Raw genomic sequence first — 27,852 nt, forward strand, 5'->3', positions numbered from 1 at the left:
CCACATTGTAAGCAGCTGATTTAAGTTTATTGTCTACTAAAAAGGAGGGTTTCCGATCCAGAACCCAGAAATCTTTGGCAACAGTAGATGTTCTTGGTGAACGCTCTTTCATCTTTGAGCTGAGTGAAGTTCAGTTCGTGATTCCAGATCCATTATGAGAAAACCCACATGGCTTTGCTGTCACTTAATGTCTTCTCTCCAATCACCATGGCAACTTGGGCCTCATCCAGGATTATATAAAATCAGAATCTGGAGGGGAGCAATCGAGCCAATATGGCCGCCTTTGAAAAAATGTTTGGTCCAAAAACAAGAGGAGAAAAAAAAAATAAATCATGCACTTGCCAACATAGTTAAAGCTCCGCCCCTTCACTCGTTTGTATATACATACATACATACAGAGACACAATGACAAAAACACAGCGAATAATGTCTGTGCAAAGAAAATGACAAGGCAAAAATCTGATCCAAAACAGTCTGAAAAATGAAGAGATGAACTACATTCAGCTACGACAGCCTGTTATAGTGCAATATCAACACAAACACACTCGCATACAGTCATGCACACACACACACACACACACACACACACACACACACACACACACACACACACACACACACACACACACACACACACACACACACACACACAGACAGAGGGTGAGATCTCAGTGGCGACTTCGGCGTGAATGTGCTGGGGACGCCTGCAGGGCCTGATCCCATTTCTGCAGAGGAGAAAAAACAAAGTGTGAAACTTCAAACCTCCAACAAGAGGTTCCCGTTCTTGTAAGATGAGGAGAGTCGACAGCATGAAAAGATAACAGAGAGAGAGAGAGAAACAGAGAGCACCACCTGCTTACTGCTTTCAGTAGTAAGTCAAGAAGCAACTCAGAAATATAATCTCAATATTTAAGAGAGACTAAATTTGTCCTTTTCTACAAATTTCCTCTCAAACTTTCCATCTCAGTACATGTAAAGTTTTCTAAGTACATGTCATTTTCTGTGGAATGCAACTTGAAGAGTTTGCCTGTTGGAAGACTTTTTTGTGGAGCATTTTAGAAATATTTAGATGGAATGCAGCTTGGGAAACTACAACATCTAGGAGCAATGCTGCTAGTACGATATTTTTTTTTTTTTAAAAAAAGCAAATATTTATTAGTTATAGTACAGCCATCTGACGTCCCACCCACTCTAATTGGCATTAACTTGAGGCTAGTTAGCTCTGCCTGCTGCTAGAGTCTCTTTTGTGAGTAATCGAGTCCAGTACGAACCTTGACTTTCCTGCGCATTTTCTCCTTCCACTTTTGCGCAATGGAGCTATCAATCAGAAGCAACCTACAGTCACAAGAAACATTAAGAGGTAAATAAAGTTCACAGTTGGACTCCTGAGCTTCAATGGTAATCTACAGCATCAAACATCGAAGAAGGACAAGAAGGCCTGTAGTTATTGTCAAAGAACAAAAACACGATGAGTGGAACACAGACGTCGCAAGGTGAATTCGTCTTCAAGTGTCCAGCTTCCACAGATATCTACCACGATGCTTTTATTAGAACTACGCCACTCGTACCTGGACCTTTCTTCGTTCTCGTAGCCCATGATGAGATACTCCTCCCCAGCAGTGAGAGGAGGACACAGGCAGGACGAGGAGTAGTAGAGCATCTGTGTCTCCTTCGGAATGTTGACCAGGGAGGACTTGAGCACCTCCTTCACGTCCACCACCGCCGTGGGCTCCAGGCCACGATTTCTAACTTCCCTCACCCTGGCTCTGATAACTGAAGAGCGAGAGAACATAGCTAAATCTCCTCTTCTGGACAAATTCCCTCCAATATGCAGTCAAGAAATTAGAATATGCGTTCCAATGAGGTCCGATTGTCAGATTAAAAGTACCTTTTGAAAATAACCTTCCATGCTGGTGTAAATAAGAAACCTATGCAATGGAGCAGGATTTATTTTCATTGACCAAAAAAAAAATATATTATGGTCTCTTTGGGTGTGCCTCAAGGACACCCCGTTGGTCCCAAATGTTTTCATTTTACTATGTTATATCTAAGTCCAGCCGAACTGACATTTTTTACATAGTTCATAAAGCCTACTGGTGTCAAACGTTGAATGGACCAAAAGTTTGCTGATACCTTCATTAAAAAGACATGTGAAACAAATAAATGATTTTTAGTGTCTTCACTGACCAGCTTACTGAAACCACTTTGCCCTTTCAGGAACTAATTTGATAGTTTCAACAGAAATAATGCGCATCCATCATACTTTTACCTGATATTGGTCCAATTAATTCTCATACAGCGCTATAGAAGTGTCAAAGACAGAATGCACTACTGGACCTCAGAGTGTTTTATTGAGAAGGATTATTAGTTAGAAGAGGAACTTGGAGCCTGGATGTTAACGAGTTTTTGTATAGAAAAATTTGTACACATTGTATTTGTACATTGTATTGTATATCGTATACAAGTCTCAAATGACTCACCGTAGTTATAGTTGTTGTTCACGTAAGTTTTCTGTCCCATTTTGACCGTCTTACACTTGCAGCGATCTAGAAACAAAACAAAAATATTTTTATTGGGTTATATTTGGCATTCATTTCGTTAGACCCTTAAAGCCTGCATTTAAATTACACAACCAGATGCTAAAGTAATTAGAAATAGCTTGCTTTAATTTTCCATTTGCAATTAGTCCAAATTTAGGTGCGATGCTAATTAGCGACACTAGGCTGTTAATAGAGATAAAACATATTTTCAAATCTCAGTCATAAGATTTCTTTCTCCTGCCTGAAATGGGTGGGGCCTCACCTCCATTTGGTCCCTGGCAGTGGAAGTTGTTGGGGTCCATTGGAAAGTCTGGACTGGATTCTGTAATGGAAAAGCAGAGTTTGATTAAGGCCCAAACATAGCGGAGCTGGGAAAATGAATACACTTTTATGTGATTTGGCCCTCCATCTGGGATTATACCACTAAAAATGATTATTTATAAAAACTCAGATCAAAGTGGAGATTTGTGAAAACTTTGTGTTTGCTTGTGTATATGGAAAAACAGAGATTTATTGTTCTATGCGCTGCAGTCTGCAACGAATAATGTGCCAATATATAAACATATTTGCTTTGTCATGGTTCCCAAATTAACATTGTCTTGTACTTTATTAACTTCATATTCTAATGTGCTTTTTAAATGTAAGGGTGTCCAAATCTGACACTAATATCGTAAATTGGTCTGATATCAGCCAAAAAAAAAGTATCGGATTATATCAGTCTGCATCTAAAGTCTCCAATATTATAGAAGTACTCCTCTCCAGCATTTAGTCCGCACCGGTATTTCTATCCACCAGAGTTTGTATCCCACAGAGAACCATTGGGTCCGTTTCTTTTTGTGTCTATTGTTGTTGTTCTCGGTTTGAGTGATGTCACTTGATCAAGCCTATTCTAACGTTCCACACTACAAACTGAATAAATATTGTTGATACTTGCAGATGTCTTATCGGGCCAATATTGATATTGGCTAATAATCAAAGATGCGATATTGGTATCATATCGGAAGTGGAAAAGTTGTATTAGAACACCCCCATTTAAAAATAGTTCAGTCTATATTTCTGTCCACACAAATGAACCTTCTGTGTGACATGTTCAACTCCAACCAGGAAGTCATCGTTGTTTTGAAGGATTTTGATTGGCTGGCAGGTTTTAGCTTGGCACTACACTGCCTCCTATGGGTTTGGCATGGTTATAACAACACAAAGGGTGTATTTGCGCGATTTAATGTGGATAAGATCGTTTCAGAAACTGAACAACAGTACTTTTTAAACGATGCAGCGTTTTTAGACAGATGTGCACAAGGTCTTAATCAGTCGCATTTCAGCCCTTTAGCCACTATAGTTAGCACTGCTATGATCGCACTTTATATTTATGATATCTTTGATTCCTCTTGTTGGAAGGTTCTACATAAAACAACAAACTTTTGTTGTTTATTTGTATATTTTATTCAATTTTAAAACCTCACCTGGGTTACACCTGGAGGGGTCCTGGAGGTATGGGTCTGCAGAAACATGGAGGGAAAATATTCAATCTTTCACAAACAAATTGGTTTTCTTATAAAGAAAATGGAAGGTAGAACTTGTCGTTACACAGAGCAATATGTGACTGGTTTGGTGCGCTGGAAGAAAGATTCGAGATAGATCTGATGCTAAATGTCACCGATTGATCAAAACTTGTCAGATGTAAGATCAACAAGTGTCTACAAGGCGCCAAGCTGCTTTCTGTTCTCGTTGGAAAGAAGAGAGTTGCTGCTCAGATCCGCCTTCTAGAAAGTTTGAATCAAGCCCAGAATCTGACAAAAATCCCACACACGATTCCAACCGTCTGCGGAGCGTTTCTTCACAGCTGCGGATCGGATCAGCGCGGCCTCGGCTGAGGCCAGATGAGCTCCGTTGGGTGGGCTCGTGGTTCCCCCCGCCCCCGCACGCACCGGCGCATTCGTTCGTGCTGTGTTCCATGCCTGCTTTTGGACTTCGGGGGAACATTTTGAACGTTTCGCCCTGGCTGAACCGCAACAAATCACAGCGAGAGGACAACCCAGAAGCCCCCGCCACGTCCAGCGGGCCGGGGGCGTTTTGCCGCAGAGGTCAAGGAGATCAGGATGAGGCTGTGTGTTGGTTTTCTTTTTTGTTTTGTTTTATTCTTCAGGACTCCCTGCTCCCCGGCTCCGCTCGGAAAGAGGCCAAGGACAGCGAGGTTTTTTCTGAGTGTAAAACGAGTGGGCTGCGTCTATCAAGGAGCTCTTTGAGAAAGTCGGTGGGAGTGGGATCAGAGGGGGAAATGACTCATGCTATCTGTTTGTGAGGAAAGCAAAACAGAGCTGCAGGAGAAGGAACGCGGCCAAAAACGCTGATAGGACTCGGCTTCTCTGAGAAAACGGGCCACGTCTGTCAGAGAGACAGAGAGAGAGATAGCATGCTGGTAAGTTCTCCATGAAGCTCCTTCACTTTGTGGCACTTACAGGCAGCAGGGAGGTCAACTTTTACACTGCAAAAACACAAAATACTGGCAAGTATTTGTGGTCTAGTTGTTAATGTAAATATCTTATTATACTTTTAAAAAGGGCAAAGCTACATAGCAAGTAATTTTTCAGCAAGATACCAGAGCTTGTTAATAATTTATTCACATTGACAAAAAAAAAAAAGTGCTTGTTGCATTGCCAGATTATTTTTTTACCTATTAGGGGAAAATGTGTCACTACAAGTGAAGTAATTAGCCAATGGAACTTTTTAAAATAAATATTTTTTTATGACATATAAAAGAAAATCAACTCTGAAAGTGTGACGTGGATTTGTATTTAGCCCAGGACTGTCCAGCGTTTGGTGTGGGGCCCATTAATAACCATCTGAATTATTTTGTTCAGGCCTCAGGGGTCTGGTTGATGCAGATGAATACTTTTATTATTATCTTTTTTTTTGGCTCTAGTTACCTTTATTTGATAGTGAACTGACAGGAAGTGGGTACTGAGAGAATGGGGTAGACATGCGGCAAAGATCACCAGGCAGGGAATCGAACCTGCGACGACCACATCGAGGACTAAGGCCTGCGTCTCCACAGCACCCCGTTCTTTTACTTATATATCTTTGCAAACAAATAAAATCATCCTGAAAAAAACCCCATAATTATTAAGTATAGTAGAAACGTTTTATGAGTTACACCACGGGTCACATTAACAGAAAGTTTTCCACATTTGACTGTTTTTTTTTTTTTTAAACCACAAAATAATCTGAAGTTTTGATGGACTACAATTTACACCCCTGACTACTCGGTGCAGAAGAGAATTTCAGAATGTCCTCTACCGTTTTAGGAATGATTATGTGAGTACCTGGTCCGTCCGCCTTGACGATGGCCTCAGGTGAGATGCACACGCCGCGGTCGTACAGCGGCAGCTCGCTGCAGGCCAGGCTGTCGGGCCAGCTGTGGTTGTACCGCTTCATCACCGGCTCACAGCCGGACTTCGCCTGCTCGCACACCGCCTTGCAGGGCTTGATGGGCTCATGCTGGAAGTCGATGGTGCAGATCGGGGCATACATGGCACACAAGAAGAAGAGTAGGTCTGGACTGCATCCAGTACCTGGCAGAACAGAAAAGCGTAGAGGTTGTTTTTGTTTTATTAAATCAACCATTAAATTGCTTTTTTGTTTCCATTTGGTTTGATTGGTTTGGATAGCTTTTACATCATCAATTGAAAACTGCTTTTCGTATTTGCTCAGGTCTTCTTTGACACTAATTACTTAGTGAAATGAAAAATTTGAAAAACTTTTTCAGTCTCTTTTGTTCTGCATGTTAAATAGAGACTTATTTTCCACTTTAACATCAATGTGCTTTGGGTTTCTGAGGTAAATCCAAAGCATGGAGCCTAAAGTTCTTATAACCACTGGACCAGGGTGGTCATAAGATTATAAGCTAAAAACTAAAACACATCTAAACTAAAGTGGAGGTCACCGATTCTTGGGTTATATTAAGCAATACTAGTAAGATGGAAGCATCATCCTGATACAAAAACAATTCGAGCTGAACATCCTAATTATTTATATGTTTTGTTTGAAATCTAGTTGATCTGTAAAGCACATTTCAACAACAAGGCAGTTCAAAGTACTTTATACCATAAAAACATCATACGGTCACCAATTCCAACAATTCCAATTATGAAGCAATCGGAATTGTTGGAATTGTTGACAATTGCTTTGATAAAATAAGTAAAACATTATATTTTACTTAAAGCAATTGTCAAAATCAAGCAAATATACATCAGATATATTGGTCAATGTTCCAGTTACTATGAATCAAAGGTATTTCTAAATAGGTGGATTTACGATGTAGAGGTTCCGTATTAGTCGATATCAATAATTCTTGATTACGTTTTACTTTTAAGTATCTGAAATACCAAATTGGGGACATGACTTTTCCTGTTTTATCCACAGTTTTCACTTCACACCATTATTTTTTCTTTTTTTTAAGCAGTTTTGAGGCATGGTGGTGAAATATGAAACTGCTGCTGCGCAAGTTACTTAACAGCTTGTTGCTAGGTAACTAAAGAAAGAGTGAGTAAGTTGATGCCACCAACCTTTCTTTCTTCTGTCAACATCCCCCAGAATGCTGTTTGGATCTGGATCGGAGTCCAGTGAAATGATTGAACATTCTATTGGACTTATTTTCTATTGACATTGATCATGTATCTATGGTGATGTATATTGCTATTGGTTAATTGCCAAGCTCCAGTTTTTAGCCATGATTTAAGTTTTAGTTTGAAGCATCTTGATGTCTTGTAGGTAGCATGGTGTTGAATAAGGGCAAACAGAGTTCTAGTCTGTAGCAACATAGGACATGCTTCAGTCTGACTTTACAAACCCTTCACCCTACATTCTGTCATTCTCCCATTCACACACACACTCACACACACATATTCACAAGATAATGGTTGTGGGCTACATCTGCCTTGGGGCACTATGGCAGACGTGAGGCTCAGTTCAAGGAACAGTTGTGCCAAACAAGCTGTTTTACCAGTCCAACAGTCTGATCTTAATCTTTACTCCCGGGATTTGGGTCTTGACCAAAAGAGCGAGATCCTGTAGAGACATTGAACTGCATCTCTTCACCCGATCTCTTGGACTTCAAGATCGGATGGGGAACCCAGTTGGGGAGCTCGGAGTAGAGCGCTTCCTCATCAAGAGGTGATCTTCCACTGAACCTCCCTTTGGAGGTTTTTCAGGCACCGTTTAAAACTCAGAGGAGGGAATATTTATCCCTACTGACCTGCAAATGCTCTGGTATCCCCAATGTGAGTTGGGGCTTTTCCAGGGAAAAGAGGCGACTTGGTTTGCCTCAACAACTTGGTTTCATAGAAGAGGACAATAATGGATGGATGGCAGTGAGGTTCAACATCAAGAACATAAAGCAACTTCCTTCCTCTCCCAGGAGGCTCCTACATCTGCTAAATGGAAACATTTTTGAAGGATGCTTACTCAGTCTCAGCTCAGTTCATTTGAACTTGAGTTGTTGGTTTTTCCCCTCAGCAGGAAGGACTTCTCTTACAGCAGAGCAGCATGTTGCATTCAGGAACCGCAGACCGACCGCATGCAGGAGGTGCAGCGGGACGGTTACCGCGACTTCCACCCCACGGCACGTTTCAAACAAGACGGAACCAGAAGAGGCTCAAAACCGGGTGGGAGATAAATCAGCCTTTTCATTGTAAGACATGCCTGAGGTTTGGCTGCGCGGCCTCACAGTGAAGTCACAGAAAGATGTTGAACTCATAACCCGAAGCTGCTTCCTAAATGTTGGATCGTGGGTCTCTCGTTAGGATGTTTTGTTTTTAGTTTATTCAGAATACAGTAATGCCAAAGTATTCATCACATTTTCACATTCTGCCATGTTCCAACCACAAAATTCTCTGGATTTTATAAAGTTCTCACCTCATTGACTGACATCCTGCCACCGTCAGGACTCAAAATGAAAACTTAAACCAAGGCTAAAAACCAAGACTTGACAGTAAATCAATAACATATGTGACTGATAGCAATTGAAAATATATCCAATAGGATGTTCTAGAATTTCACTAGACTTGGTGCCAGAACCGCACAGCATTCTGGTGTTGTAGGCAGAGGAAAGGCTTTAGCTGCTCAGTCTCTCACAGCTAGCTAAGCTAGGCTGGTAGCTCAGCTTAGCTCTCACTGAACCGCTGCCGTAAACCCTTTCAGTGTTGCTATGGTGATATCTTTAGGATTATTGTTGTGCTTTCAGGTGAACTTCAGTCGTATTCTCGGGTATTTTAAGGATTTCACCAGGTTTTCTCCCAGGACTGCTCTGTGTTTACCTCTGTCTGCCAGCCCTCCAAAGAATCCCCGCAGCATGACTCTCCCACCACCATGTTTCAGTGTGTGGGATGGAATGAGTTTTCTGTCAAAGCAACATTTCACATGCAGTCCAACATGTGGAACCAGAGTTCCTCCTGCCACATTTTCTATGTCGGCAAGTGGAAGTTCTCTGGACTTTCCTTCAACAGTCGCTGAGTCTTTAGTCGGTTATCCAAAGCCCAAACTCTTTCTCCGTTTTTTCTCCTCCATTTGAGAGAAAAAAAGAAAAGCGGCTGCGTTTTCAGCTCGCTTTAAAATCAAAATATCCGAGCGCGTTGTCCGAAATGTGACAAAACAATTCCTTTTGCGATCCCTGGAAGGAATTTAAAGTAATTTGGAAAAGACTTCTCTTTCAAATCTTAACCATAAATGTCCACTTAATGAAAATCCCAATCCTCAAAAGTATTCGGCGCAAACAGAGGCTGGTGGGAAAAAGAAGGGAAAACACACAGGAGGCTTTACCGACGTTAGTGGGATCCACCCAGCAAGCAGTGTGGATAACTGAACTGTATTTCCTGGCAGTTCATCCAGATGTTCCAAATCCAGTTGGATGTGCAACAGCAACAGAAAACAAGCGTCAACGAGCACAGCAGACGGCAACGTTTCGCCCCCCAGGAAAACTAAAAGCCACAATTTCTTAGCCAAATCAAGCTCTCCGTTTTGTTGCAAGAGGAGAAAGTCATATTTACTATTCCCCCTGAGATATGTCCTGATAAGAAGCAGAAGTCGATACAAAAACAAAGAAAACCCTCACACAGTCAAATATCTTCGGTCTATAGACTTAGCTGGTGTGTATGCAGAATGTGCAAATCTACCAAGTATTTTTATCCAGTTCCTCGTGTAAATATCTTAGTTCACCCAAAATAAGACAAAACCAACTTACAAGTAACTTTTCAGATTTAAATCAACAAGCGCTTAATGTCGATGAAAAAGTACTTGTTCCACCGGCAGATTATTTCACTTCTAATATGGGAAAAGTGTCTCATTTTTCTAATATGGGACATAATTCACATCTGTGGGATTCGTGTAAAGCATCACGGTGGCTCGGGTGCTCAGTCTCCGCGTTTCCACGGCCTCGTTTTTCCTGCCAGGGTCATCAGTACCTGGCAGGCTGCGGGAAACCCGATCCTCTGAAAACCAGGGGGAGGTTCGGCACAGCCGAAACAAATATTCGTCGCGATCAATCGTGATGAACATTTGATATTAAAATCGCCACTGACTAATTTAGTGACCAAGTAATCGTTAGCTGGAGTATGCAGGCTCAATTTGAACAAAGGATATTTGCTGAAAGAACAACACACTCAGAGCACAGATTGAACCAAAACTGTAGAAAAATAAATAAATTTTTGATAAAACATTAAAAAAAACTTTCTATGTCTGTATCTGACGTGTCTGTTGCAGCTTCACCTGATTCAGATTCAGTAAAAAAAAAAGAAAAAAAAAAAGATCAGATCAGGTCTGAACTGAATCAGTGTTGAGTTAAACAGAAAGCGCTGAAGTTTCCACGTGTTGATGTTTTAACTGCAGATTTATCCTTTTCCACAAATGTTCACTAGAGGAATGCCGTGTTACTGCATTTTAGGCAATAACGTGTTTGTTTTCTTTACAAAAGGATTAAATTACTAGCTGTTCATGTAATTTTAATCCGGTATTAAAAAGACGTAATGGGTCTAATGGAAAATCTGCAAACTGTGTCAGTTTTATTGATACTATTAAATCGTTTAATCAATATAGAAGTAAAACATAGAGAAAAGAGTGCAGCATGTCTACCTGGGTGAAAATTAGGGACAAAAAAAAAGAATGCATTTTATTTGGGGGGTTGATTATTTTCGTCTAAACTTCATTTCCTGTTCTTATTTTCGGCAGCAGCAGGACATGAGTCACTCTGGATTTAACTCGCCCAGGTTTGCTTTTCAGCAAAAGCAGCAGGAAGCACGACGGTGGATGCGAGATAAATACTTTGCACTGTGAGACTTTTGTTTGTGCTTCGTTTGAAAAGGCCTCAACAGTGAATACTTGAAGACTTCACCCAGACATTTTTTTTTTCTTTCTCTGTATCGACCAGCAGAGTCGGCAAACCAGAGAAATCAGGTCCTGCAGCAGCAGCGACCTGCGCTGCTCCTGACCCTCGGCGTCCAACGCAGCCCAAAACCGCCGGAGTAAAACGGAGGACAGAATCACATCAGTCGTCTCACTAGTCCCTTCGTCTCTTTCTGTCCAAGAAGAAACAACTTCTCAGAATTCTGGCTTCCAGGTTTATGTGACAAATACGTTTCTTTGCAAAGAAACAAAAAGCTGGAATGTGAAGACTGAAGCCCTGATCACTGCCGTTTCTGGTGACGGTTGGACTCCTCTGAGGATGCCCTTTGTCACCAATTCTGTCCAAAACTTTTATGGACACAATATCAAGTCGCAGCCAAGACGTTGAGGGCATCCATTCTTTTTCACCTCAAGACCATGTCTGTGCTTCATGGAGAGAATTTGGTCCCATTGGTTTCATCAGGTCAAGAACCTTCGTGGTCAGAAAGCTGCCGTTTCTGGGTGGAGGGAAGAGGTTCTGTTTCAGGGTGTTTCCACACCTGATGGGCAGGTGGACTCGGTGTGATTGTTATGTTTCCGACTGCTGCGGTTCTCTGAGTCAAACAAATCAAACCCATTGAAAAGCTTTTTTCCCTTCTCGTCTTCGGTGGCGCTACACCAACAACCGCCGAAGGAAATGACATGAAGACCTCACAGAACAAGAGCAGCTTCCTTCTTCACAAAATGGAAAGAAAAATGGAGTGGTGTCAGATTTTAGGGGTTGTAGGATTTCTCTATTGTCTTTTAGAAAAACCATGAGCCATCTCTTTGCGTTTGTTTAGGTTGTATTTACCCAGAATGCCCTGCTTTTGGAGCAGCCTAACACTAACCCTTTAATGAAATAGAGACAAAGGCTTGAAGGTGGACCAGAGTTTTTTTTTGTCCGCATCAGAGTTGAAATTAGAGTCTGATTAAAGCGAACCAAACAGGCCTGGTGTGAACGTAGCCTAAGTACCTCAGGATTCCTCTGGGGGGCGCTGAACCTCACAGGCTGCTGGCCTTGCGACCAGCTGAGCCCCGTAAAGCACAAGATGATGGATGGATGGATGGATGGATGGATGGATGGATGGATGAATGGATGGATGGATGGATGGATGGATGGATGGATGGATGGATGGATGGATGGATGGAAAAGTTTATGATGAAAGAGTAAAAACTGAAATATGACCTGATTTATTATTTTTTTTTTTTTGCACAAAGAGAACAAATATGAAATGCATTTAAAATGACACCAGATAGATATTTAATCAGTGGCATGTTTACCCAGATGTGAAATTGAAGATCCTCTCGATTATTTTGTTTTGCTAACATGAAAATCCTGTCTGGTTAAAGTTGCAAATGATAAAAAAAATAAAACCAAGACCAATTCGGTCTCACTGACAGGTAATAAAGTTTTTTCCCCACCGTTTTCTGTTTTACACGAAAGAAAAAGCTTTTTTTAAAAAAAAAAAAACAAACAAAAAAAAGAAACAAAAACACTAGTCAGCTTAAAATCCCAGATATCCCAACTCATATTTGTTTTTTGTTTTTTGTTTTTTTAAGTCTGGCTGAACTTTGAGGGTTTTTTTTTGTCTAAGATGATTTATGCAAATACCTACCAAAGAACCTTGAGGGATGCCCTTTTAAAAAAATTTAAAACACTGCTTTAAGTATATGTATATATATATATATATAAAAGAAAAACAACAAAAAAACTTTTCATTGACCTTTTGGGAGCAACAGGATCAAATGTCATATTATTGTAACCAGAATAAGGAAACTCGGGAGGATCTGTCCTTTGCCTAAAAACTTTTTTTTTAAGTAACTAACAGCAACACCTAAACTAAAAATGAAATAAGTGTCCAGATATGGTAGAAAACGTTTGACTTCCATGTCACGGTTCTCTGTGAGCGCAGCCCTGAACTCACCCAGCAGCCCCTCGAACTGCTCGATGGCCAGCACCGCGTTGTCCTGCGTGCTGTGGTGGAGGTGGTTCGGCATCTTGGTCATGTTCCACGGCATGGACCGGCACAGCGGGATCCGGACCGGCTCGCAGGCGGCTGCCCGGACGGCGGGCGGCCACAGGGCGCAGGACGCGGCCAGCAGAGACACGCAGAGTCCCGCGGAGAGCATGACCGGGGGCCCGGGGGAGGGAGGTGACCGGGCGGTGAAAAAAGGAGCGGCGGTCCAGGCGGTGCTCGGTGAGGTTAGATCCAAACCAGGACGGGGACCCGACCTGCTGCTGCTGCTCTCTGCTCCTGCAGCCGGAGCAAGGGTGGAGCTGCTTTCTTATGCAGACTCCTTCCACCACCTCCTCCTCTTCTCCTCTTCCTCAGGCCCTCCTCCTCTGCCATGCTCACCTCTCCTCCTTCTCCTCCTCCTCCCTCATCCTCTGCACTAAAAAACAGATTCCTTTTTGATGAAAAGTCAACATTGCTTAAGCCCCGGAAAGCTCCTGGGTGCTTGTGCCATTACAACTACAGGAGTAAGTGTGGGGAACTCACTGGCTGCAATTCCCTCCACCTAAAGTTGGAGGAATCCCACTCCAGGCTGCATTACACTTCTATATTCAAGGTATACTGGATGCAGTTATTCATCTCCTGTCTGTTTTGGTGTCGTGGGATATATATGCCTGTCTGTTTCTCGTTTTGCGGGGCCCCAAACTACAGTGAAAAAATGTCTCACTCCATACGCGGCCCACTGAAATGCCACCACCTATTACATCTTACAAGCAAGGCAGCATGCAGTTAAAGGGGCTGTTACATGTGTTTTCAGGCAACATAGTGCCAGAACAGAGCATAATCAAGTAACTGTGTTAACGTCAGTTGTCATAAAAATGTTGCATATTTCAAATGTGACTTTAAAAAAATCAGACTTTGTAATTTGACACCTTGAAATTGGGCCTCTGTCTCTTTAAGAAGCTCCTGCTCTTCCTGAAACTCTGCCTTCATGAAGTCATCACAACATGGCTCCTCTACTGACCCTTTAACAGCGTTTTTACCAGCATTTCACTGAGAACTAGCTACTATAATGAGCTCAGCTAATGTATAATTACACCAGGTGTTTGCTAATTGCTGCTGGCTAGTCAGAAGGAGCCCGAGGGGATTAGAGGGGGTGGATTAAAGGACTCCTCAAACATGCATAAAAGAATCAAAGCAACGCTCCATAAGGGAATGACATTACAACATGATGTGAAATTTAAAAAAACAAAACTATCTTACATAATAATGCTGTTTTAATTTTAGTGAGATGAGGCTGAACATGCAGCTTTAGGGCCCCCTGGTGACTAGGAGGCCCCAAGCAGCCACCAAGCTACATGACAAATGGTCTCCAGGGTCTCTCTTTTTTTTTTAAATTATTTATTTATTTATTTTTTAAACAAATCACAGTTTATTTATAAAACACTTAAGATAAAGCACTTTACAAGTATACTGAATGAAATGAAATGAAGGTCGTAATAAGTACATAAAAACGACAAGGTTGACATAATTAATTAAGTCATAACACAAAGGCTGGCCTGATGATGGCGCTATATGGAACTATACACTGGTATTAAAAGACAAGTTTCAAAACAGGTTAAAAATCCTTTACTGATCCAACAGACCTCACAGATTGTTTCAAAGGCTAAAAGAAGATCTTTTTTAACTTTTTTTATAAGTCTCCGATGATAAAAAATAGTAATAATAATAATAATAATAACAATAATAATAATTAATAAAAATATTTAATTTCAAAATCAAACATAAACAAACTTGCTATAGTTAAGACATTATTTGTGTTTCACATGAATGGAACCAGAAAGCATCTATTTAAAAAGACGTACAGCATAATGTCTCAACATTTTATTGCACAAGCTCCTTCACATACGATTTTAATAAAATGTCCTATTTAAATTGCACAAGAAAGCACAATTTTTGCGACGGAAAAATTGCAAAGTGGTGATGTTTCGACATTAGCCCGTCTATCGATCAAACTTCATCCTCGTCAGCCATGGTTAGAACACCAGGGAAAAGATGGCAGACATACAGGACAGTTTGGTGAGAACTGAACTCTGTGCATTATTAACATTATTGTTATTACTTTTTTTTCACCCATAACCTCACTCGTGAACTTGCCTTGCTTTCTTTATGTGTGGATTACTTGGGTTTCTGCCGACATCTGGTGTGAATTATATGCCATTGGCCCCATTAGAAATATTTAACCTGAGAAAGAGTTAACACATTCACTACTTATTTCTTTTACTGTATGTTTGTTTTTATGACATGGCAGAGCAAACTGAACGAGATCATATCCAGCTGTATCACCACTTAATAGCGTTGCTATGCAGACGCTGGACCTTGGGGAAAATTCAACATGGACTGAGCTGCTATCTGAATTCAAAAGTCTGGGAATTGTTGCACTAGACAGTTATTCACAGAAACAGAGCAACTTGCTGGTTGCCTCACAGCTAAATGAGAAATAATTCTGCGGAGAACGGCTGCTCACCTGCATTCACTCGGAAGCAAATGTCTTTCCTTTAGTGCGACACAGTCGACTGATAAAGTGATGAAGTGAAAACATGTTTTACATTTCATAAAACATACAGGCAGAATGTAGAGTAGACAGATTTGTTGGGACCTTAAAGAGACTGTTTGTCATTTATGGGACTAGTAAATCAAAAATCAAATCAAAATTTATTTGTATGCCACATTGGAGCAAGAAGACAGCTCAGAGTTCTTTACATCATGAAAATATGAGAACTGCATAAAAGCATAACAACATTGTACGATCACCAATTTCAAAACCAGTTACAAACGTCCCATTTTGTCAAATGCCATAATCAAAATAACCAATACCCATCAACTATGTTGATCAATATTCCAGTCGTTATGGTTCAAAAGTGACTTTAAACAGCTGGGGTTTTATTCTTGATTCAAAGGAGCTCAGTGTTTCGGCTGTTCTGCAGTTTTCTGGAAGTTTATTTCAAATTTGTGTTACATAGAAGCTGAATGCTGCTTGTCCATGTTTGGTTCTGATTCTGGGGATGCAGAGGAGAACCAGAACCAGAAGACCCGAGAGGTCTGGAACGTAGTGCATCTTATAAATTAGAGTGTTGCGTAAATGTGGCAAAATGTCTCCCCAGTGATCTCAGAAAGCGAAACTCATGTATTGTATAAAATGATCATAGATCGATACATTACAAGCTTTTTCTTTTTTCTTGTAATTTTTTTGATGATTATTTCTTCCAGAGAATGAAATCCCAAAAGCCAGTCTTTTAGAAAAATTCCAATTCTGTGGCAAAGGTCATTAATGGAAACTCATGTTGTCACAGCCTAATCATTGAATTAACTCGAAACACCTGCAAAGATTTCCTGAGCCTTTAAATGGTCACTCAGTCTGGGTCAGTCAGCTACATGATCTGCTAACTGGACATGTCCAGAGGACGGTGATGGACACCTGTCACAAAGAGAGGAGATCGGGAGTGAAGTTAACACGGGTATCTGGCAAAAAAACGGTAACATGTCACTCTGACTGACTGCTGCTGAGCTTTCGGCTGCTTTTCGTTCATCCTCGCAGTCTTCTGAACCCCCTGGGGGAGAAAAAAACAACAAACCCTGTCAACGTGCCCTCAGGCCTGGTTGCAAAACCGTCGTTCTCTCTGAATCAAGTTTTCAGATCAAATCAGTTTTTTTCATCGAGTGGCAGCGGGCGTCGTGGGAACCCTTTACATCCGCTTAAACACAGAAGCGGCAACTCGACCGGTCACCAATGCTGGGAGGACTGGGACGAACCCGTGACTGACCGAGCGACTGGAGGCGACCTTTGACCCAGGCGGGGCTTGTGGCATTAACAGCCCCGTTATTGGTCCATTAAAACTGAGTATGACGCAGCAAACTGAAGCACTTTGTGTGTGTGTGTGTGTGTGTGTGTGTGTGTGTGTGTGTGTGTGTGTGTGTGTGTGTGTGTGTTGATGGTTAGTAATGATTGTCAGATGTTGGAGGAGCTTCCCATGTAAGGGTTGAGTTACAGCCAACACACACACACACACACACACACACACACACACACACACACACACACACACACACACACACACACACACACACACATATTCACACCCTTGGCCTCTCTGGGTTTTCTGACTCATGGATCAACATGCAGAGAACTGAATCAGCACTTTGTCTTCCATCATTCGTTTACCTCTCTCCTTCTTTCTGTCTTTCTCTCCTCCACCCCCGTTCTCGACCCGTTTTTCTTTCTTTCTTCTGCATGTTCTCATGATTTAATCTCTACAAGTGTTTTTCTTTCTGACGTAAAAGCTTCTTTTCGTTGGCAGGAAAAAATCTTATCAGAGGAATGAACACACACATTCCCAAAGGTAAACACGCACATAGACTGGAAGCGCATTCCTTTTTCCCAATCTTTTTCTGTCTCTGTTCTCCCCCGTCCCCCTGGACTCCCCTAACATCACCCCTTCTGCCAGATTTTTAGTTTTGTCCCGTCTTTCTGCAATTCCTCGTCTCGTTCTCATCACTTTTCAGGTTTCAGATCAGAGGAAGGGGCTTCTCGTATCCCTGGAATGCATTATGTCATCGATGGTCCTCTCTCAAAGATAGCTGTGCTAACGTGTCCTGGACCGGGGTGGTGCGGGAGGGGAATTGGGGGTGAGAAGATTCAGTTTCACCCAGACAGAAAGCTAGTTCTCGCTGCATGTGGAAATATTCTTGGAAACTACCAAAATTGATTCCAACATAAATAAGACTGCAGCTGTACACACACACACGCACACACTCAGGGTATTGCGAAGGATCGAATGTAATCTGGAACAATTGCCGATTTTGCAGCATGTTTGCTGAAAAAAGTGACTGGTGGCTGCACTGTTGGATTTACGACGCGTAGTTAAATAAAGCCAATGCAGCACAGGCGGACATATTCACTGCAAATAGTTTTCTTCCTCCTCTAAAACCTGCTGCCCTCTGCAGCTGGAAGACATAAAGTCATCTGTGAGGGTTTACCCTTCTGGTTGAAGACACTGTTCAGTAGGTACTTGGAAGGCCTTCTTGCCAATCAAAACACACCCTAGCAGGTTATACGGTGTTTTTAGCACTTAAATGTCCATAATAAAAAGGTAAATGAAGCACCATGTGTCCTTCATATGGCTTCAGGTTTGCTCTGGCTGTTAAAGGGGCAGCATTATGCTTATTCCAGGCACATAGTACCATTTTATAGCACAATCAAAAAACTGTTACCTTCAGTTATCAAAACATTGCTGTGTATCAGTCAACCATCACAATTTAACACCTTGAAATGGGGTCTCTGTTTCTTTAAGAAGCTCCTGCCCTTTCTGAAACTCCACCTTCAGGACGTCATCACATCATGGCTCCTCTATTAAAGCTTTAACATTTTTAACCATTGATCCTCATAGTGGTAGCTCCTATAATGCGCTCAGCAGATAGTGCAGTTCCACCTGATGTTTACTAATTGCTGCTGGCTTCTCTGACGGAGGATGTTTCTAAGATTTGGCTCGGTTTTCTTGACTCCTCCATTACTTGGTGCCAACAATTCTCACCACGACCAGCCTGCACCAACCTTTACATCAACATGAACCAGGATCCCTGAAGCCTTCTCTAATCCATGCTACAGGGAAAAGGGCCCGGCAGGGTGTACCTAATAAAGCGTCCAATGTATTTAAAAACTCAAAACAGCTCTGCTTTCATCTCTTCACCTTGAACATAACCGAAGCACAATTTGACACTGTTACACAATTTGACACTGTTACACAATTTGACACCGTTACACAATTTGACACTGTTACACAAAGTACTTACAAGTAATAAAATGTATTTATGTTTGCGAATAACTAAAAACTACATTAATTCACTCAAAACCTAACTAAAGAAACATTTCTGAAAATCATTTGCATATTGGTGTATATTTTTAAAATATACATTTTAACAAAAACATGCAAAGGGTATTTAAAGAAAAAAAAGTTCACCCAAAGTATAACTTTAGTAATATTATATTTAATTGTAATATAAAGTGTACTTTGGGGGGGAGTGTCAAATATTTGGATGGATTAGAAGTATGGTTTTTAATGCATTTATTTTAAAAATATCTTAGAAAGTACGTCCAGTTGCAATAATATTAGAAATACATTTCAGAAAAAAGCAGCCTGCTGAGAACATTCATGAGGAGATTACTGTCTAAACGTGGCTGCATTTCTGTCAGGAAGCCGAGCAGCAAATCTAGAAATATGGCGCCCTCTAGTGGCACATTTGGAACATCTACCAATTGACTAAAGCGTCTTTAAATCTAAGCCTGAATTTACGAAAATGTTGTGACCTAAATACCTCAAAACTTCCAAGTTCTCCCTTGTTTATTTATTTATTTTAATAAACGAGTAACCTCATTTTTTGGGGGTGGTCATTGTTTCCAATATGGGTCCAGATTTCAGTCTTTTTTTATTTTATTTTGGTATTTTTCATTTGAATTGGAGCATAAAGGGGAACTTAAAAAAAAAATTAAATTAACTTTATTTATTACAATAAACAACCATACAGTTGTACTGTGGATATAACACAAAAAGACAATAATAATAATAATTTACCAGAGGGGGAACATAAAATAAAACATAAAGTCCAGATTTCAGTCTTGGTCCGGTTCAGCGGTCTGTGTGACGTAGCTCGGTGGCGGGTCTCGTGTTGCTCAGTAAGCCCCCCTCCTCGTCCAGGTGACGCCGGGCAGACGGGTCGACGTCACACCCCGAGCTGCTACAGCTGGAGAAAACGATGAGAACAGAAGCGCGGGTCGTTGGTTCTTTCTGTGTCCCGGTTTGAACTGGACTCCCAGTCTGTTTTTGTTTTTTGTTTTTTGTCACAGGAACGATTTCAAGGCGACAAGCGAAGCCGACCGTCTGATAAAGCAGGTAATGGACACTCCCTCCCAACTCTGAGACACGTTACCGCGCTTTAGCATCAACCCGCCAGAGGACGAAAAATGGAAATTTGCAACAGGCTGGCTATCATCTCATGTTTTTACATGGAGACATTCATTAACGCACGTTGTGCCATTTAAAAAAACAAACAAACAAACAAACAAAAACAAAAAAAAACAAAAAACTTGAACTTGAACTTTAACTGTTGCCTTGAACTTGGGCAACAAATATTAATGTAAATTGAAAAATGTACATTCTGGAAATGTGCTCTTTGGGCTTAATGAATATTTCAGCAAAAAATAAATGAATAAATAAATATGTATACAACTTTCATTTAGAATGATAATCAGTGTTAATTAATGTCCAGTTGATTTACCTCAAATCACCAGTGATGGCTGATAATCACAGTAAATGACCAGAAACTAAAAGTAACCAGACTGAAACAGAAGCACCTCAAGATGAACACTAAAAGTCAATAAATGTTACTCAAATCACAAAAAAATTAAAGTGTTCTCTATGAATTTCACCTAAAATAGTTCCTAGCTGACTTTATTCAGGCCTAGGAACATTCAGTCCATCGTCGACCAGGTTTAAAGACGTTCATAATTTTTCTTTGACGACTGGAGACCCGGTGAAATGATCGCAGGACGACTGAGAGACGTTTGGTTTCCCTTACTGTGTTGGACTGCAGCTGTCTTTCTAAGGTTGTGTGTTTTTTTTTCTGACATGAAGCCGAAGGAGACATTGGCCTATCCACTCTCTGTGTGTAAAGAGTTGTGTCAGATAGTCACAGACTTACACAGTGTGGTATTATCACAAATGCTCAAATACTGAAAAAAGTGGCACGAAAAAGGATCCCAGAGGAACTCCACCGGTAATTGTTGCTCGCTCAGATTTATCATTACCAGTTCAGTCCAGTTTGGTGCTGACTGAACTGAACTGCTGCTTACTGGTCTAAAGTGTCTTCTTGGTAGTTGTGTTTGTCTCATGTCGTCTTTACTTTGAAAAATTACTGAGCATTTTGACTCACGACCAGCCGTTTTTTTTGACAGTTTGGGCTTTCGGTGGCTGGACTTAAACAAAGCTATTCAGAAAGAAGGTGACAACATCATTAGAGCATCAACGCTCAATCTCTGAACTTACTCCAGCCCTCTAAATAGACGGGCAAATGCACTCTGAAAAATGTAATTATCGTGTGTAATTGGTTCAGTGAATGATGAATAATTAAGTTGATGAAGTGCGGGCAATTATCTTCTCTGGATTTTTTCTACTGCTTTGCGGCCATACCATGTAATTCTACAGCTATTTCATGTTCATTGTGTCAGAAAATCGTTTTTTTTTATTGGAGATACTGTGCAATACCTTGATCTTGAAATATTCCACCATCATCAATATATGACTTGAAAACAGCCTCAAAACAACAGCATTGTCAATTCAGAAACAATTTCAGAGACAATTTATTATGGTAGATTTATTGGGATACATCAGTAAATATAGGTTATTCCGAATGACGGCAATATCAGTATCGCACATTGATGTCGATACAATTTTTCACATCAATCAATCAACCAAGCAACCCGTTGATAAAACTTTATTGATGTAAACTTGTTGCTGAGCAACAAGGCATTTCAAAGAGCTTCACATCATAAAAACACAGAAATACAAAGTCACAGAACAAACAAGTGAAGAGTTACATTTTGACACCGTTACTCCATATTTCACTGATTATGCTTCAGCAGCAACTCTATAAACAGCTGGGTTTCTACTCTAGATTTAAAGGAACTCTGTGTTTCGGTTCCTTTTCAGTTTTCTGGAAGTTTGTTCCAGATTTGTGCTGCATAGAAGCTGGATGCTGCTTCTCCATGTTTGGTTCTGGTTGCGAGGATGCAGAACAGTTTAATCGCATCCATTAAACACAGATACGATAACGTGGTGATGCAGTCGAGGCCGTTTCTCACCGACGTTCCCGTCCGTCTTCTCAGGTCTGGTGAAGTTTGGCCATGCAGTCGTTGACCCAGGAGATCCGGAGCTTCTCCCGGACTCGCCTGCGGAAGCAGTGCACCCGAGTGACGTCGCTGAGTGGCCGACGCATCATCGAGACCTGGAAGGGTTCGACGATTACCGTGGTCGAAGACCCTGTCCCGCCAGAGAAGATGCTGGGCTACATCCCAGATACTTCCTGGGACCTGCAGGTCGGCTTCGTAAAGCCCTACCTGCTTCTGGGTGAGAGTGGCAGAGACAGACGAACACTCACTCAACAAATGTTACGTTACCAAGTCAAGTTTATTTGTGCATCACAAAAGAGCAAGTACTACTGGCAAATGATTTCACTTATTTTAAGACATTTTTACCATGTTAAAAGTTAAATAACCTACCAGTTGAACTTGGTACTGTTTCATCAAAATTAATAAATTATTCACTTACAGCAAGTTGAAAAGTTTGTAAGTTACTTTTGTCTTATTTCAAGTGTACTAAGATGTTTACACTAGAAATCTTACCAAAAGTACTTGGTAAGATTTTGTGTTTTTGCAGAGCGTCAGTATATTGTTGCTCATTTTTATAACTCATTCTAGTTTTTAACGCAGTATTTTAGTTTCAGCTGTTGTTTTGGTTTACCTCCACCCTGGTCAGCAGTCGGGTTCACCTCCTTGGCCTGGATGTCACTTCAGTCGACTACCACAACCTCCCGGATCAGGGCAGTCTGTAACCCAAGTGCAGAGGAGACATGACCCCTCAGGACGTACATGTGACAGCTGGATGAACCTTTGACCCGCACTGAGCTCGGCGTGGCAAACGGATCCTCGTTTGGGTCCAGCGTACTCCGAGTCTGGAACTACGCGTCTAATTGACTCACTGTGTGTGTTTGTGTGTGTGAGCAGGTTCCCAGGATGCTGCACACGACTTTGGCACCCTGAGGAAACACAAGGTGAGCAGGTCAGGTCGGGTCGGGTCACACACGACTCCAGCCTGTTATGAACTGAGCATTGGGCAAAAGTTTTGGGTTGGCCATCTTTTTTTCGTCTTCCGCATCTATAGATAAATATTCATATGAAGCACCTTAAACAAGTATTCCTGCCCATCAAAGCTTTCTACATTTTGTCCCATCAGAACCACAAATGTTGGTTTATTTTAGAGGTATTTTATGAGGCACAGCAATACAAAGTAGTGCTTCCTGTAAAAGGAAAGAACAAAACAAAGCAAGGTTTTCAACATAAAAATAGGGCAGGTGTGATGTGAATATCGTCACCTTCCTGAAACAATAGCCTAGGCCTTTTTTTTTTTAAAGGTTTTCAGTAAAGATGTACTGGTTGTTTTAAGTAAACAAGTATTAGTATTAATGAAAAAGTTCCAGTTCCACTGACAGATTATTTAGCTTACAGCAAGATGTTTTTCTCATGTCACAAGTGAAATAATCTGCCATTTTTCATCAATATGAAGAATTATTTACTTACAACAAGCTTCTACATCTTGCTGAAAATGTACTTCTAAGTTAGTTTTGTCTTATTTCAAGTCTACTAAGATATTTGTACTAGAAAGAACCAAATTTACTTGGTAATATTTTGTTGTTTATTCCACTTCAGGGTTTAAGAGTACACAGATTGAGAGGCTTCTTAGCGCCGCTGGCCCATCAGCATCGTACCCTGTAAATATCATTTTCTCGAGAGCTGTTAACCGAAGACAAGCACAGCGTAGTTACGCACTCAGTGTGTTTATATGCAGCCTGAATGCCTCTCATTCAGAGCGTCCATCCGTGCGTGCCACACACTTCGGTCCACCAGTCAGCCGTTCTTCCTCCTCAGGTTTCGCACATCCTGAACGTGGCGTTCGGCGTGGAGAACGTGTTTCCGGACCTGTTCATCTACCGGACCGTCAGCATCCTGGACCACCCTGACGCCGACCTGCTGCAGTGCATGCGGGACTGCTGCGACTTCATCCAGCGGGCGCGCAAAGAGGTAGCGCCTCCGTCCTCGGGGCAGATTTCCTCTGCAGCAATGTGTCAAAAGTGCTGCAAATGAATTCTGACCCTGTCAGCCGACCTCGGTTTAATCTGCGTTTGCAAAACCGATAACATCGCAGGGATATCAAATGACCAGATGAATTTAAAGGCTACTGCAACGTAAGGCGAAGCACTTTAGATTGTACTTTCAATCGACAGTACAAACGAAGAACTTGACCTGAACAACAAAAAGTCTAATCAGTTAAATAAGTAAAATAGATTCTTTTCCATCCCACGGAACATAAAAGTGCTTTGACCGACCAAAATTCAGAACAGTTATGTGCTTTTATTTAGAAACCAAGTTCCTTAGATGTTTCAAATGTTGCCACAATTCAAGCACAATTTATCATAATTATGAAACAGAAGAAAAATGAATCACCTTTTGCTGCATTTGCAGCTGCAGATCTTTCTACCAGAGACTGAAATCTTTGCCCGTTCGTCTTTCCCTCCCGGTTGTGACGTGGCTCAAGTCTCGCCACGTTCCACTTTAAGTAAAAGAAAACAAAATCAATCAGGATGTGCGGTTGGCCCCCCACCTTCTTCAAATCAGGCAAATTTTGTGCAGCAAAATTTTTTGTTTTTGATAACATCATTTCAAAGATATTACAAAATGTTTACAGAGGTTGTGAAAGGTCAAGCAACCCTTTCACCCACCTTCTTCAAATCAGATGCAATTGGTGTCAATCAACTGAACTACGATTGTTCTAGTTCGTACAGCAAAAATGTTTTGTTTGTGCTGCTTTGGCTTTGAAGATATTAATGAACATTGAAAGGTCAAAAGGTCAACCAGCCCCACCAATTTTAATAAATCCAGATGACCTTTTGCGGCACAAACAAAGAATTTCGCTGCACAAAACAGCAGAAACTTATGACACCAATTTTGTCTGACTTCAAGAAGGTGAGTTTGGGGGAAAACTTAACTCACGTAAAGTTTTGGCATCAGAATGAAGTGTTTTTTTTTTTCTTTTTCGCAAAACAGCAATAGAAAAACTTTATTTTTATTTACTTTTTTTTGCAATACGGGTCACATGATCAAGACCAGTGGCGTAAACCAACGAAGAAGGCAACAACAGGAAGTAGTGGAAGGACGGTGACATGGAATGTTTTTAACGCGTCACGGTCACAAACTCAATCACGTGCGATTTTGATCGCGCTTCTTATGTAATGCAAAAATCACAATTGCAAAATTGCGTCTTTTCGACGTCGGCAGAACGTCGACACGGTTTTGCTCCCGTTTGTAACGGAAACGTTTCCCACATGACTTTAGCTGAGATGACAGCGCATTCTGCCTCGTGTTTGCAGTAGCTGAAAAACATTCCCTTGTAACTCTTCCATAAGTCCAGATTTGTGGAGTCCTTCAGTAATAACTTCTTTGAACTTCTCCACAATGTGCTTCATGAACCCGGATATCGTCCTACAGTCTCTAACGAACCTCTGAGGCCTTCATGCTTTTGGGTATGAACAGTTTAGTGTTGTGACAGACGTCCTGACATCTTTGCCACTTGCTTCCTCTCCTCATTTCCTCTCCTCTTTTTCAGCTCTGAATAATAGATGCTTAGTTTTGTTGATGTTTTATTAAACAGCCTCTAGATCAGATCTCGGTGACATACAAGCTTTTAGCAGCGGAGCCTGGGCCTCACCTTAACATGACACCACACACACACACACACACACACACACACACACACACACACACACACACACACACACACACACACACAGAGTGATTAGGCAGTCATTAGAGGTGTCTGATTACTGGAAGTGTGTATGAATTCCTGGTGATGAAATGGTTCTGTGTAAGTGTGTGTGTGTGTTTTTGGTAATTCCAGCCCTGATAACCAAACTGATTCATTTACTTTGAAATGCAGGCTCAGATTACCCAGCAGGCCACCTGGTTGATCGTGACCAATAGATATTGATGTCGCTATGACAACCCCAAACATCTAATTGCTGAAGGACGGACAGTAGAAGTATAACAGCTTCGCAAAATGTGCTGCTTTTAAATTGCCGTTATAAATTTTTTTTCCCCTCAGCAGATTTTCAAGCTCATATTTGATTTCCAGATGCAACTTATTGTTTTCATTGTTTTGCAAGAAAAGATATAGATATACTTTTTTCTTGATTCATTTGTTCTTATCATGCATTCCTCACCATTTAACCAAAAGTTTCAATGTGAACTTTTCCTACCAGCTATATTTCTAAATGTGATGAAGTAAACAATTTTTTAAATCTAATTTTGGATCATTTAATTGGTTTGTCCAGCGCTGTCCTGCTGTCCTGCTGTCCTGCTGCCCGGCCCGCCCCTTGCCGGGCGGTGTGAAGCGTTCTTTTGAAGGAACATGTGGGCTGTAATTGAGAAGCTAATGACTTCCTAAAGACACAAACAAACAAGCTGTTTAGTTCGGCTCAAAGAGCTCAGAGAGCCGAACTAAACAGCAGCAGGTGAACAGAGCCAACTTGTGGTCAAATAACGCCACTGCAGCAGGCGTTTGAAATCCAGCAGCTTCAGCTTCCATCTGGTTGTCAGGTCCTCATTGCTTTCAAAACTGTTAGTTTATCGATGTATAAAAGGAAACCGAACCTGGGGGAACGCTGGTCGTTGCAGACAATTTCATGTATTTCTAGAAAACAAAAGCTTCAATTATTTGTCAATTTATAACCCAGTTGTATAATTTGACGTGAACTTTTCTCTTACACTTGCTTTTCTGTCCCGGCCAGAGACAAACTATTAGCCAAATAAAGAACTAAATGATTCCATAAGGAACTAAAACAAAGCGGCAGCTTTCCTCCTCGTCTTCACCAAGTCATTGTGTAGAATAGCTCAGTTTAAACAAAATAACCTTTCAACGATAGCTAAGGTCATGCATCTCTGGTGTAACGGCGAGGATTTTTGTTTCAGGCGATTCAAAACGACTATGAATAAAGTAAAAAGGAACTGAAGGGAATGTTTGCATCAAAGTTTGGCTTATGTAATTATTAATAACTATCATGAAAGTTCACTTTTCATCAAATTATTAATAAGATATTAAGTAATAGAATCAGGAGAACCATTTCAGTCTACTTAAAATCAATCAAAAATACTTCAATAATCCCAGTCTCTCATGAAGGAATGAATCCAACACTATCAGACAGCAGATACAGCAGCGCCACATGGAGGATGATTGGTAGCGCTTAAACCCTCCTCCTGGCTCTGATAGGTTGATTTCTTGTCACTACCCTCTCGCATCATAATGTCACAACATAGTGTGGAAAGTTACATATCAAAGCTTTTGGAGACTAATTTATTAGTAATGGTATAATATTAAAAAAACAAGACAATTGTTCATCATAGAGCAACGTGACCCCCAAATGTGAAGCTGATTTGTGTGTGTGTGTGTGTGTGTGTGTCTTAAGAGAACAATGGGTCTAAAACTTGGACAAGCAGCTGAGCCATTAGAACAGGGGTCACAAAAGTTTGTTAGAGTTGTGACATAACTAATTGAACTGCTGGGAAATGTGATCTGATTCATTTGCTTGAGGGAAGTCCTGTAGTGCCAAGCACAGAACCTTGAGGCATACCACAAGTCAGTCGTGTTGAAGAGAAATTGCCATGACCAGTAGCGACGATCAAATACTTTAGAAATTTGAATCAGTACATTTTTTCTTGGCTTCAAGTTTAATCAAGCGTTGGTCTCAGTTGTGACGCGACTGTGTTTCAGAAAGGCGTTGTGTTGGTCCACTGCAACGCTGGTGTGTCCCGCGCCCCGGCTGTTGTCATCGGCTACTTGATGTCATGTGACGGACGGTCCTTTGAAGACGCGCTCTCACTGGTGAAGTCTGCCCGGCCGGCCTCCTCTCCCAACCCCGGCTTCCTGGAACAGCTGAGAAACTACAAACCGCCTACAGTGAACGGCTCCAAAGACTGAAGGCTGGTGAAGGTCATACAGTCCGACGAGAAATCTCTGTGATTGCAATAAAACATTGTAAAGAAACGTTTAAACATTTCTTCT

At 41.2% G+C, this 27,852-nt stretch overlaps 2 protein-coding genes across 3 annotated transcripts; one reads left to right on the top strand and one right to left on the bottom strand.

Annotated features, from left to right (window-relative positions):
• Positions 1-13,227, bottom strand: frzb (frizzled related protein). Its single transcript, XM_055059980.1, has 8 exons — positions 12,881-13,227; positions 5,864-6,112; positions 4,004-4,039; positions 2,803-2,862; positions 2,481-2,546; positions 1,569-1,773; positions 1,272-1,335; positions 1-725 (listed from the first exon to the last, which is right to left on the bottom strand). Exons 1-8 carry the CDS (start codon positions 13,083-13,085, stop codon positions 669-671), a joined length of 942 nt encoding a protein of 313 aa, XP_054915955.1. The 5' UTR covers positions 13,086-13,227; the 3' UTR covers positions 1-668.
• LOC129379285 (dual specificity protein phosphatase 19-like) lies at positions 4,824-27,825 on the top strand. Of its 2 annotated transcripts, none has more exons than XM_055059982.1 (5): positions 4,824-4,959; positions 21,849-22,089; positions 22,746-22,792; positions 23,667-23,819; positions 27,562-27,825. In XM_055059982.1, the coding sequence occupies exons 2-5, from the start codon at positions 21,867-21,869 to the stop codon at positions 27,766-27,768; spliced, it is 630 nt and encodes a 209-aa protein (XP_054915957.1). In that variant the 5' UTR covers positions 4,824-4,959; positions 21,849-21,866; the 3' UTR covers positions 27,769-27,825. The 2 variants fall into 2 exon arrangements, with proteins under 2 accessions (XP_054915957.1, XP_054915956.1); XM_055059981.1 differs by lacking the exon at positions 4,824-4,959 and adding an exon at positions 19,676-19,857.
• Positions 27,826-27,852: the final 27 nt, after the last annotated feature.

Source organism: Poeciliopsis prolifica, unplaced genomic scaffold (genome assembly GCF_027474105.1).
Source record: "Poeciliopsis prolifica strain line A6 unplaced genomic scaffold, Auburn_PproV2 SCAFFOLD056, whole genome shotgun sequence".
Classification (NCBI taxonomy): domain Eukaryota; kingdom Metazoa; phylum Chordata; class Actinopteri; order Cyprinodontiformes; family Poeciliidae; genus Poeciliopsis; species Poeciliopsis prolifica.

Bases quoted from the DNA above. Each gene is read 5' to 3' on its own strand.
- frzb (XM_055059980.1), bottom strand. From the start codon at position 13,085: ATGCTCTCCGCGGGACTCTGCGTGTCTCTGCTGGCCGCGTCCTGCGCC. The intron at 2,863-4,003 runs GTGAGGTTTTAA...TTTCCATTACAG, and splicing joins CCCCTCCAGGTGTAACCCAG to AATCCAGTCCAGACTTTCCA. The intron at 1,336-1,568 runs GTACGAGTGGCG...TTGTGACTGTAG, and splicing joins GAGAACGAAGAAAGGTCCAG to GTTGCTTCTGATTGATAGCT.
- LOC129379285 (XM_055059982.1), top strand. From the start codon at position 21,867: ATGCAGTCGTTGACCCAGGAGATCCGGAGCTTCTCCCGGACTCGCCTG. The intron at 22,090-22,745 runs GTGAGAGTGGCA...GTGTGTGAGCAG, and splicing joins AAAGCCCTACCTGCTTCTGG to GTTCCCAGGATGCTGCACAC. The intron at 22,793-23,666 runs GTGAGCAGGTCA...CTTCCTCCTCAG, and splicing joins GCACCCTGAGGAAACACAAG to GTTTCGCACATCCTGAACGT.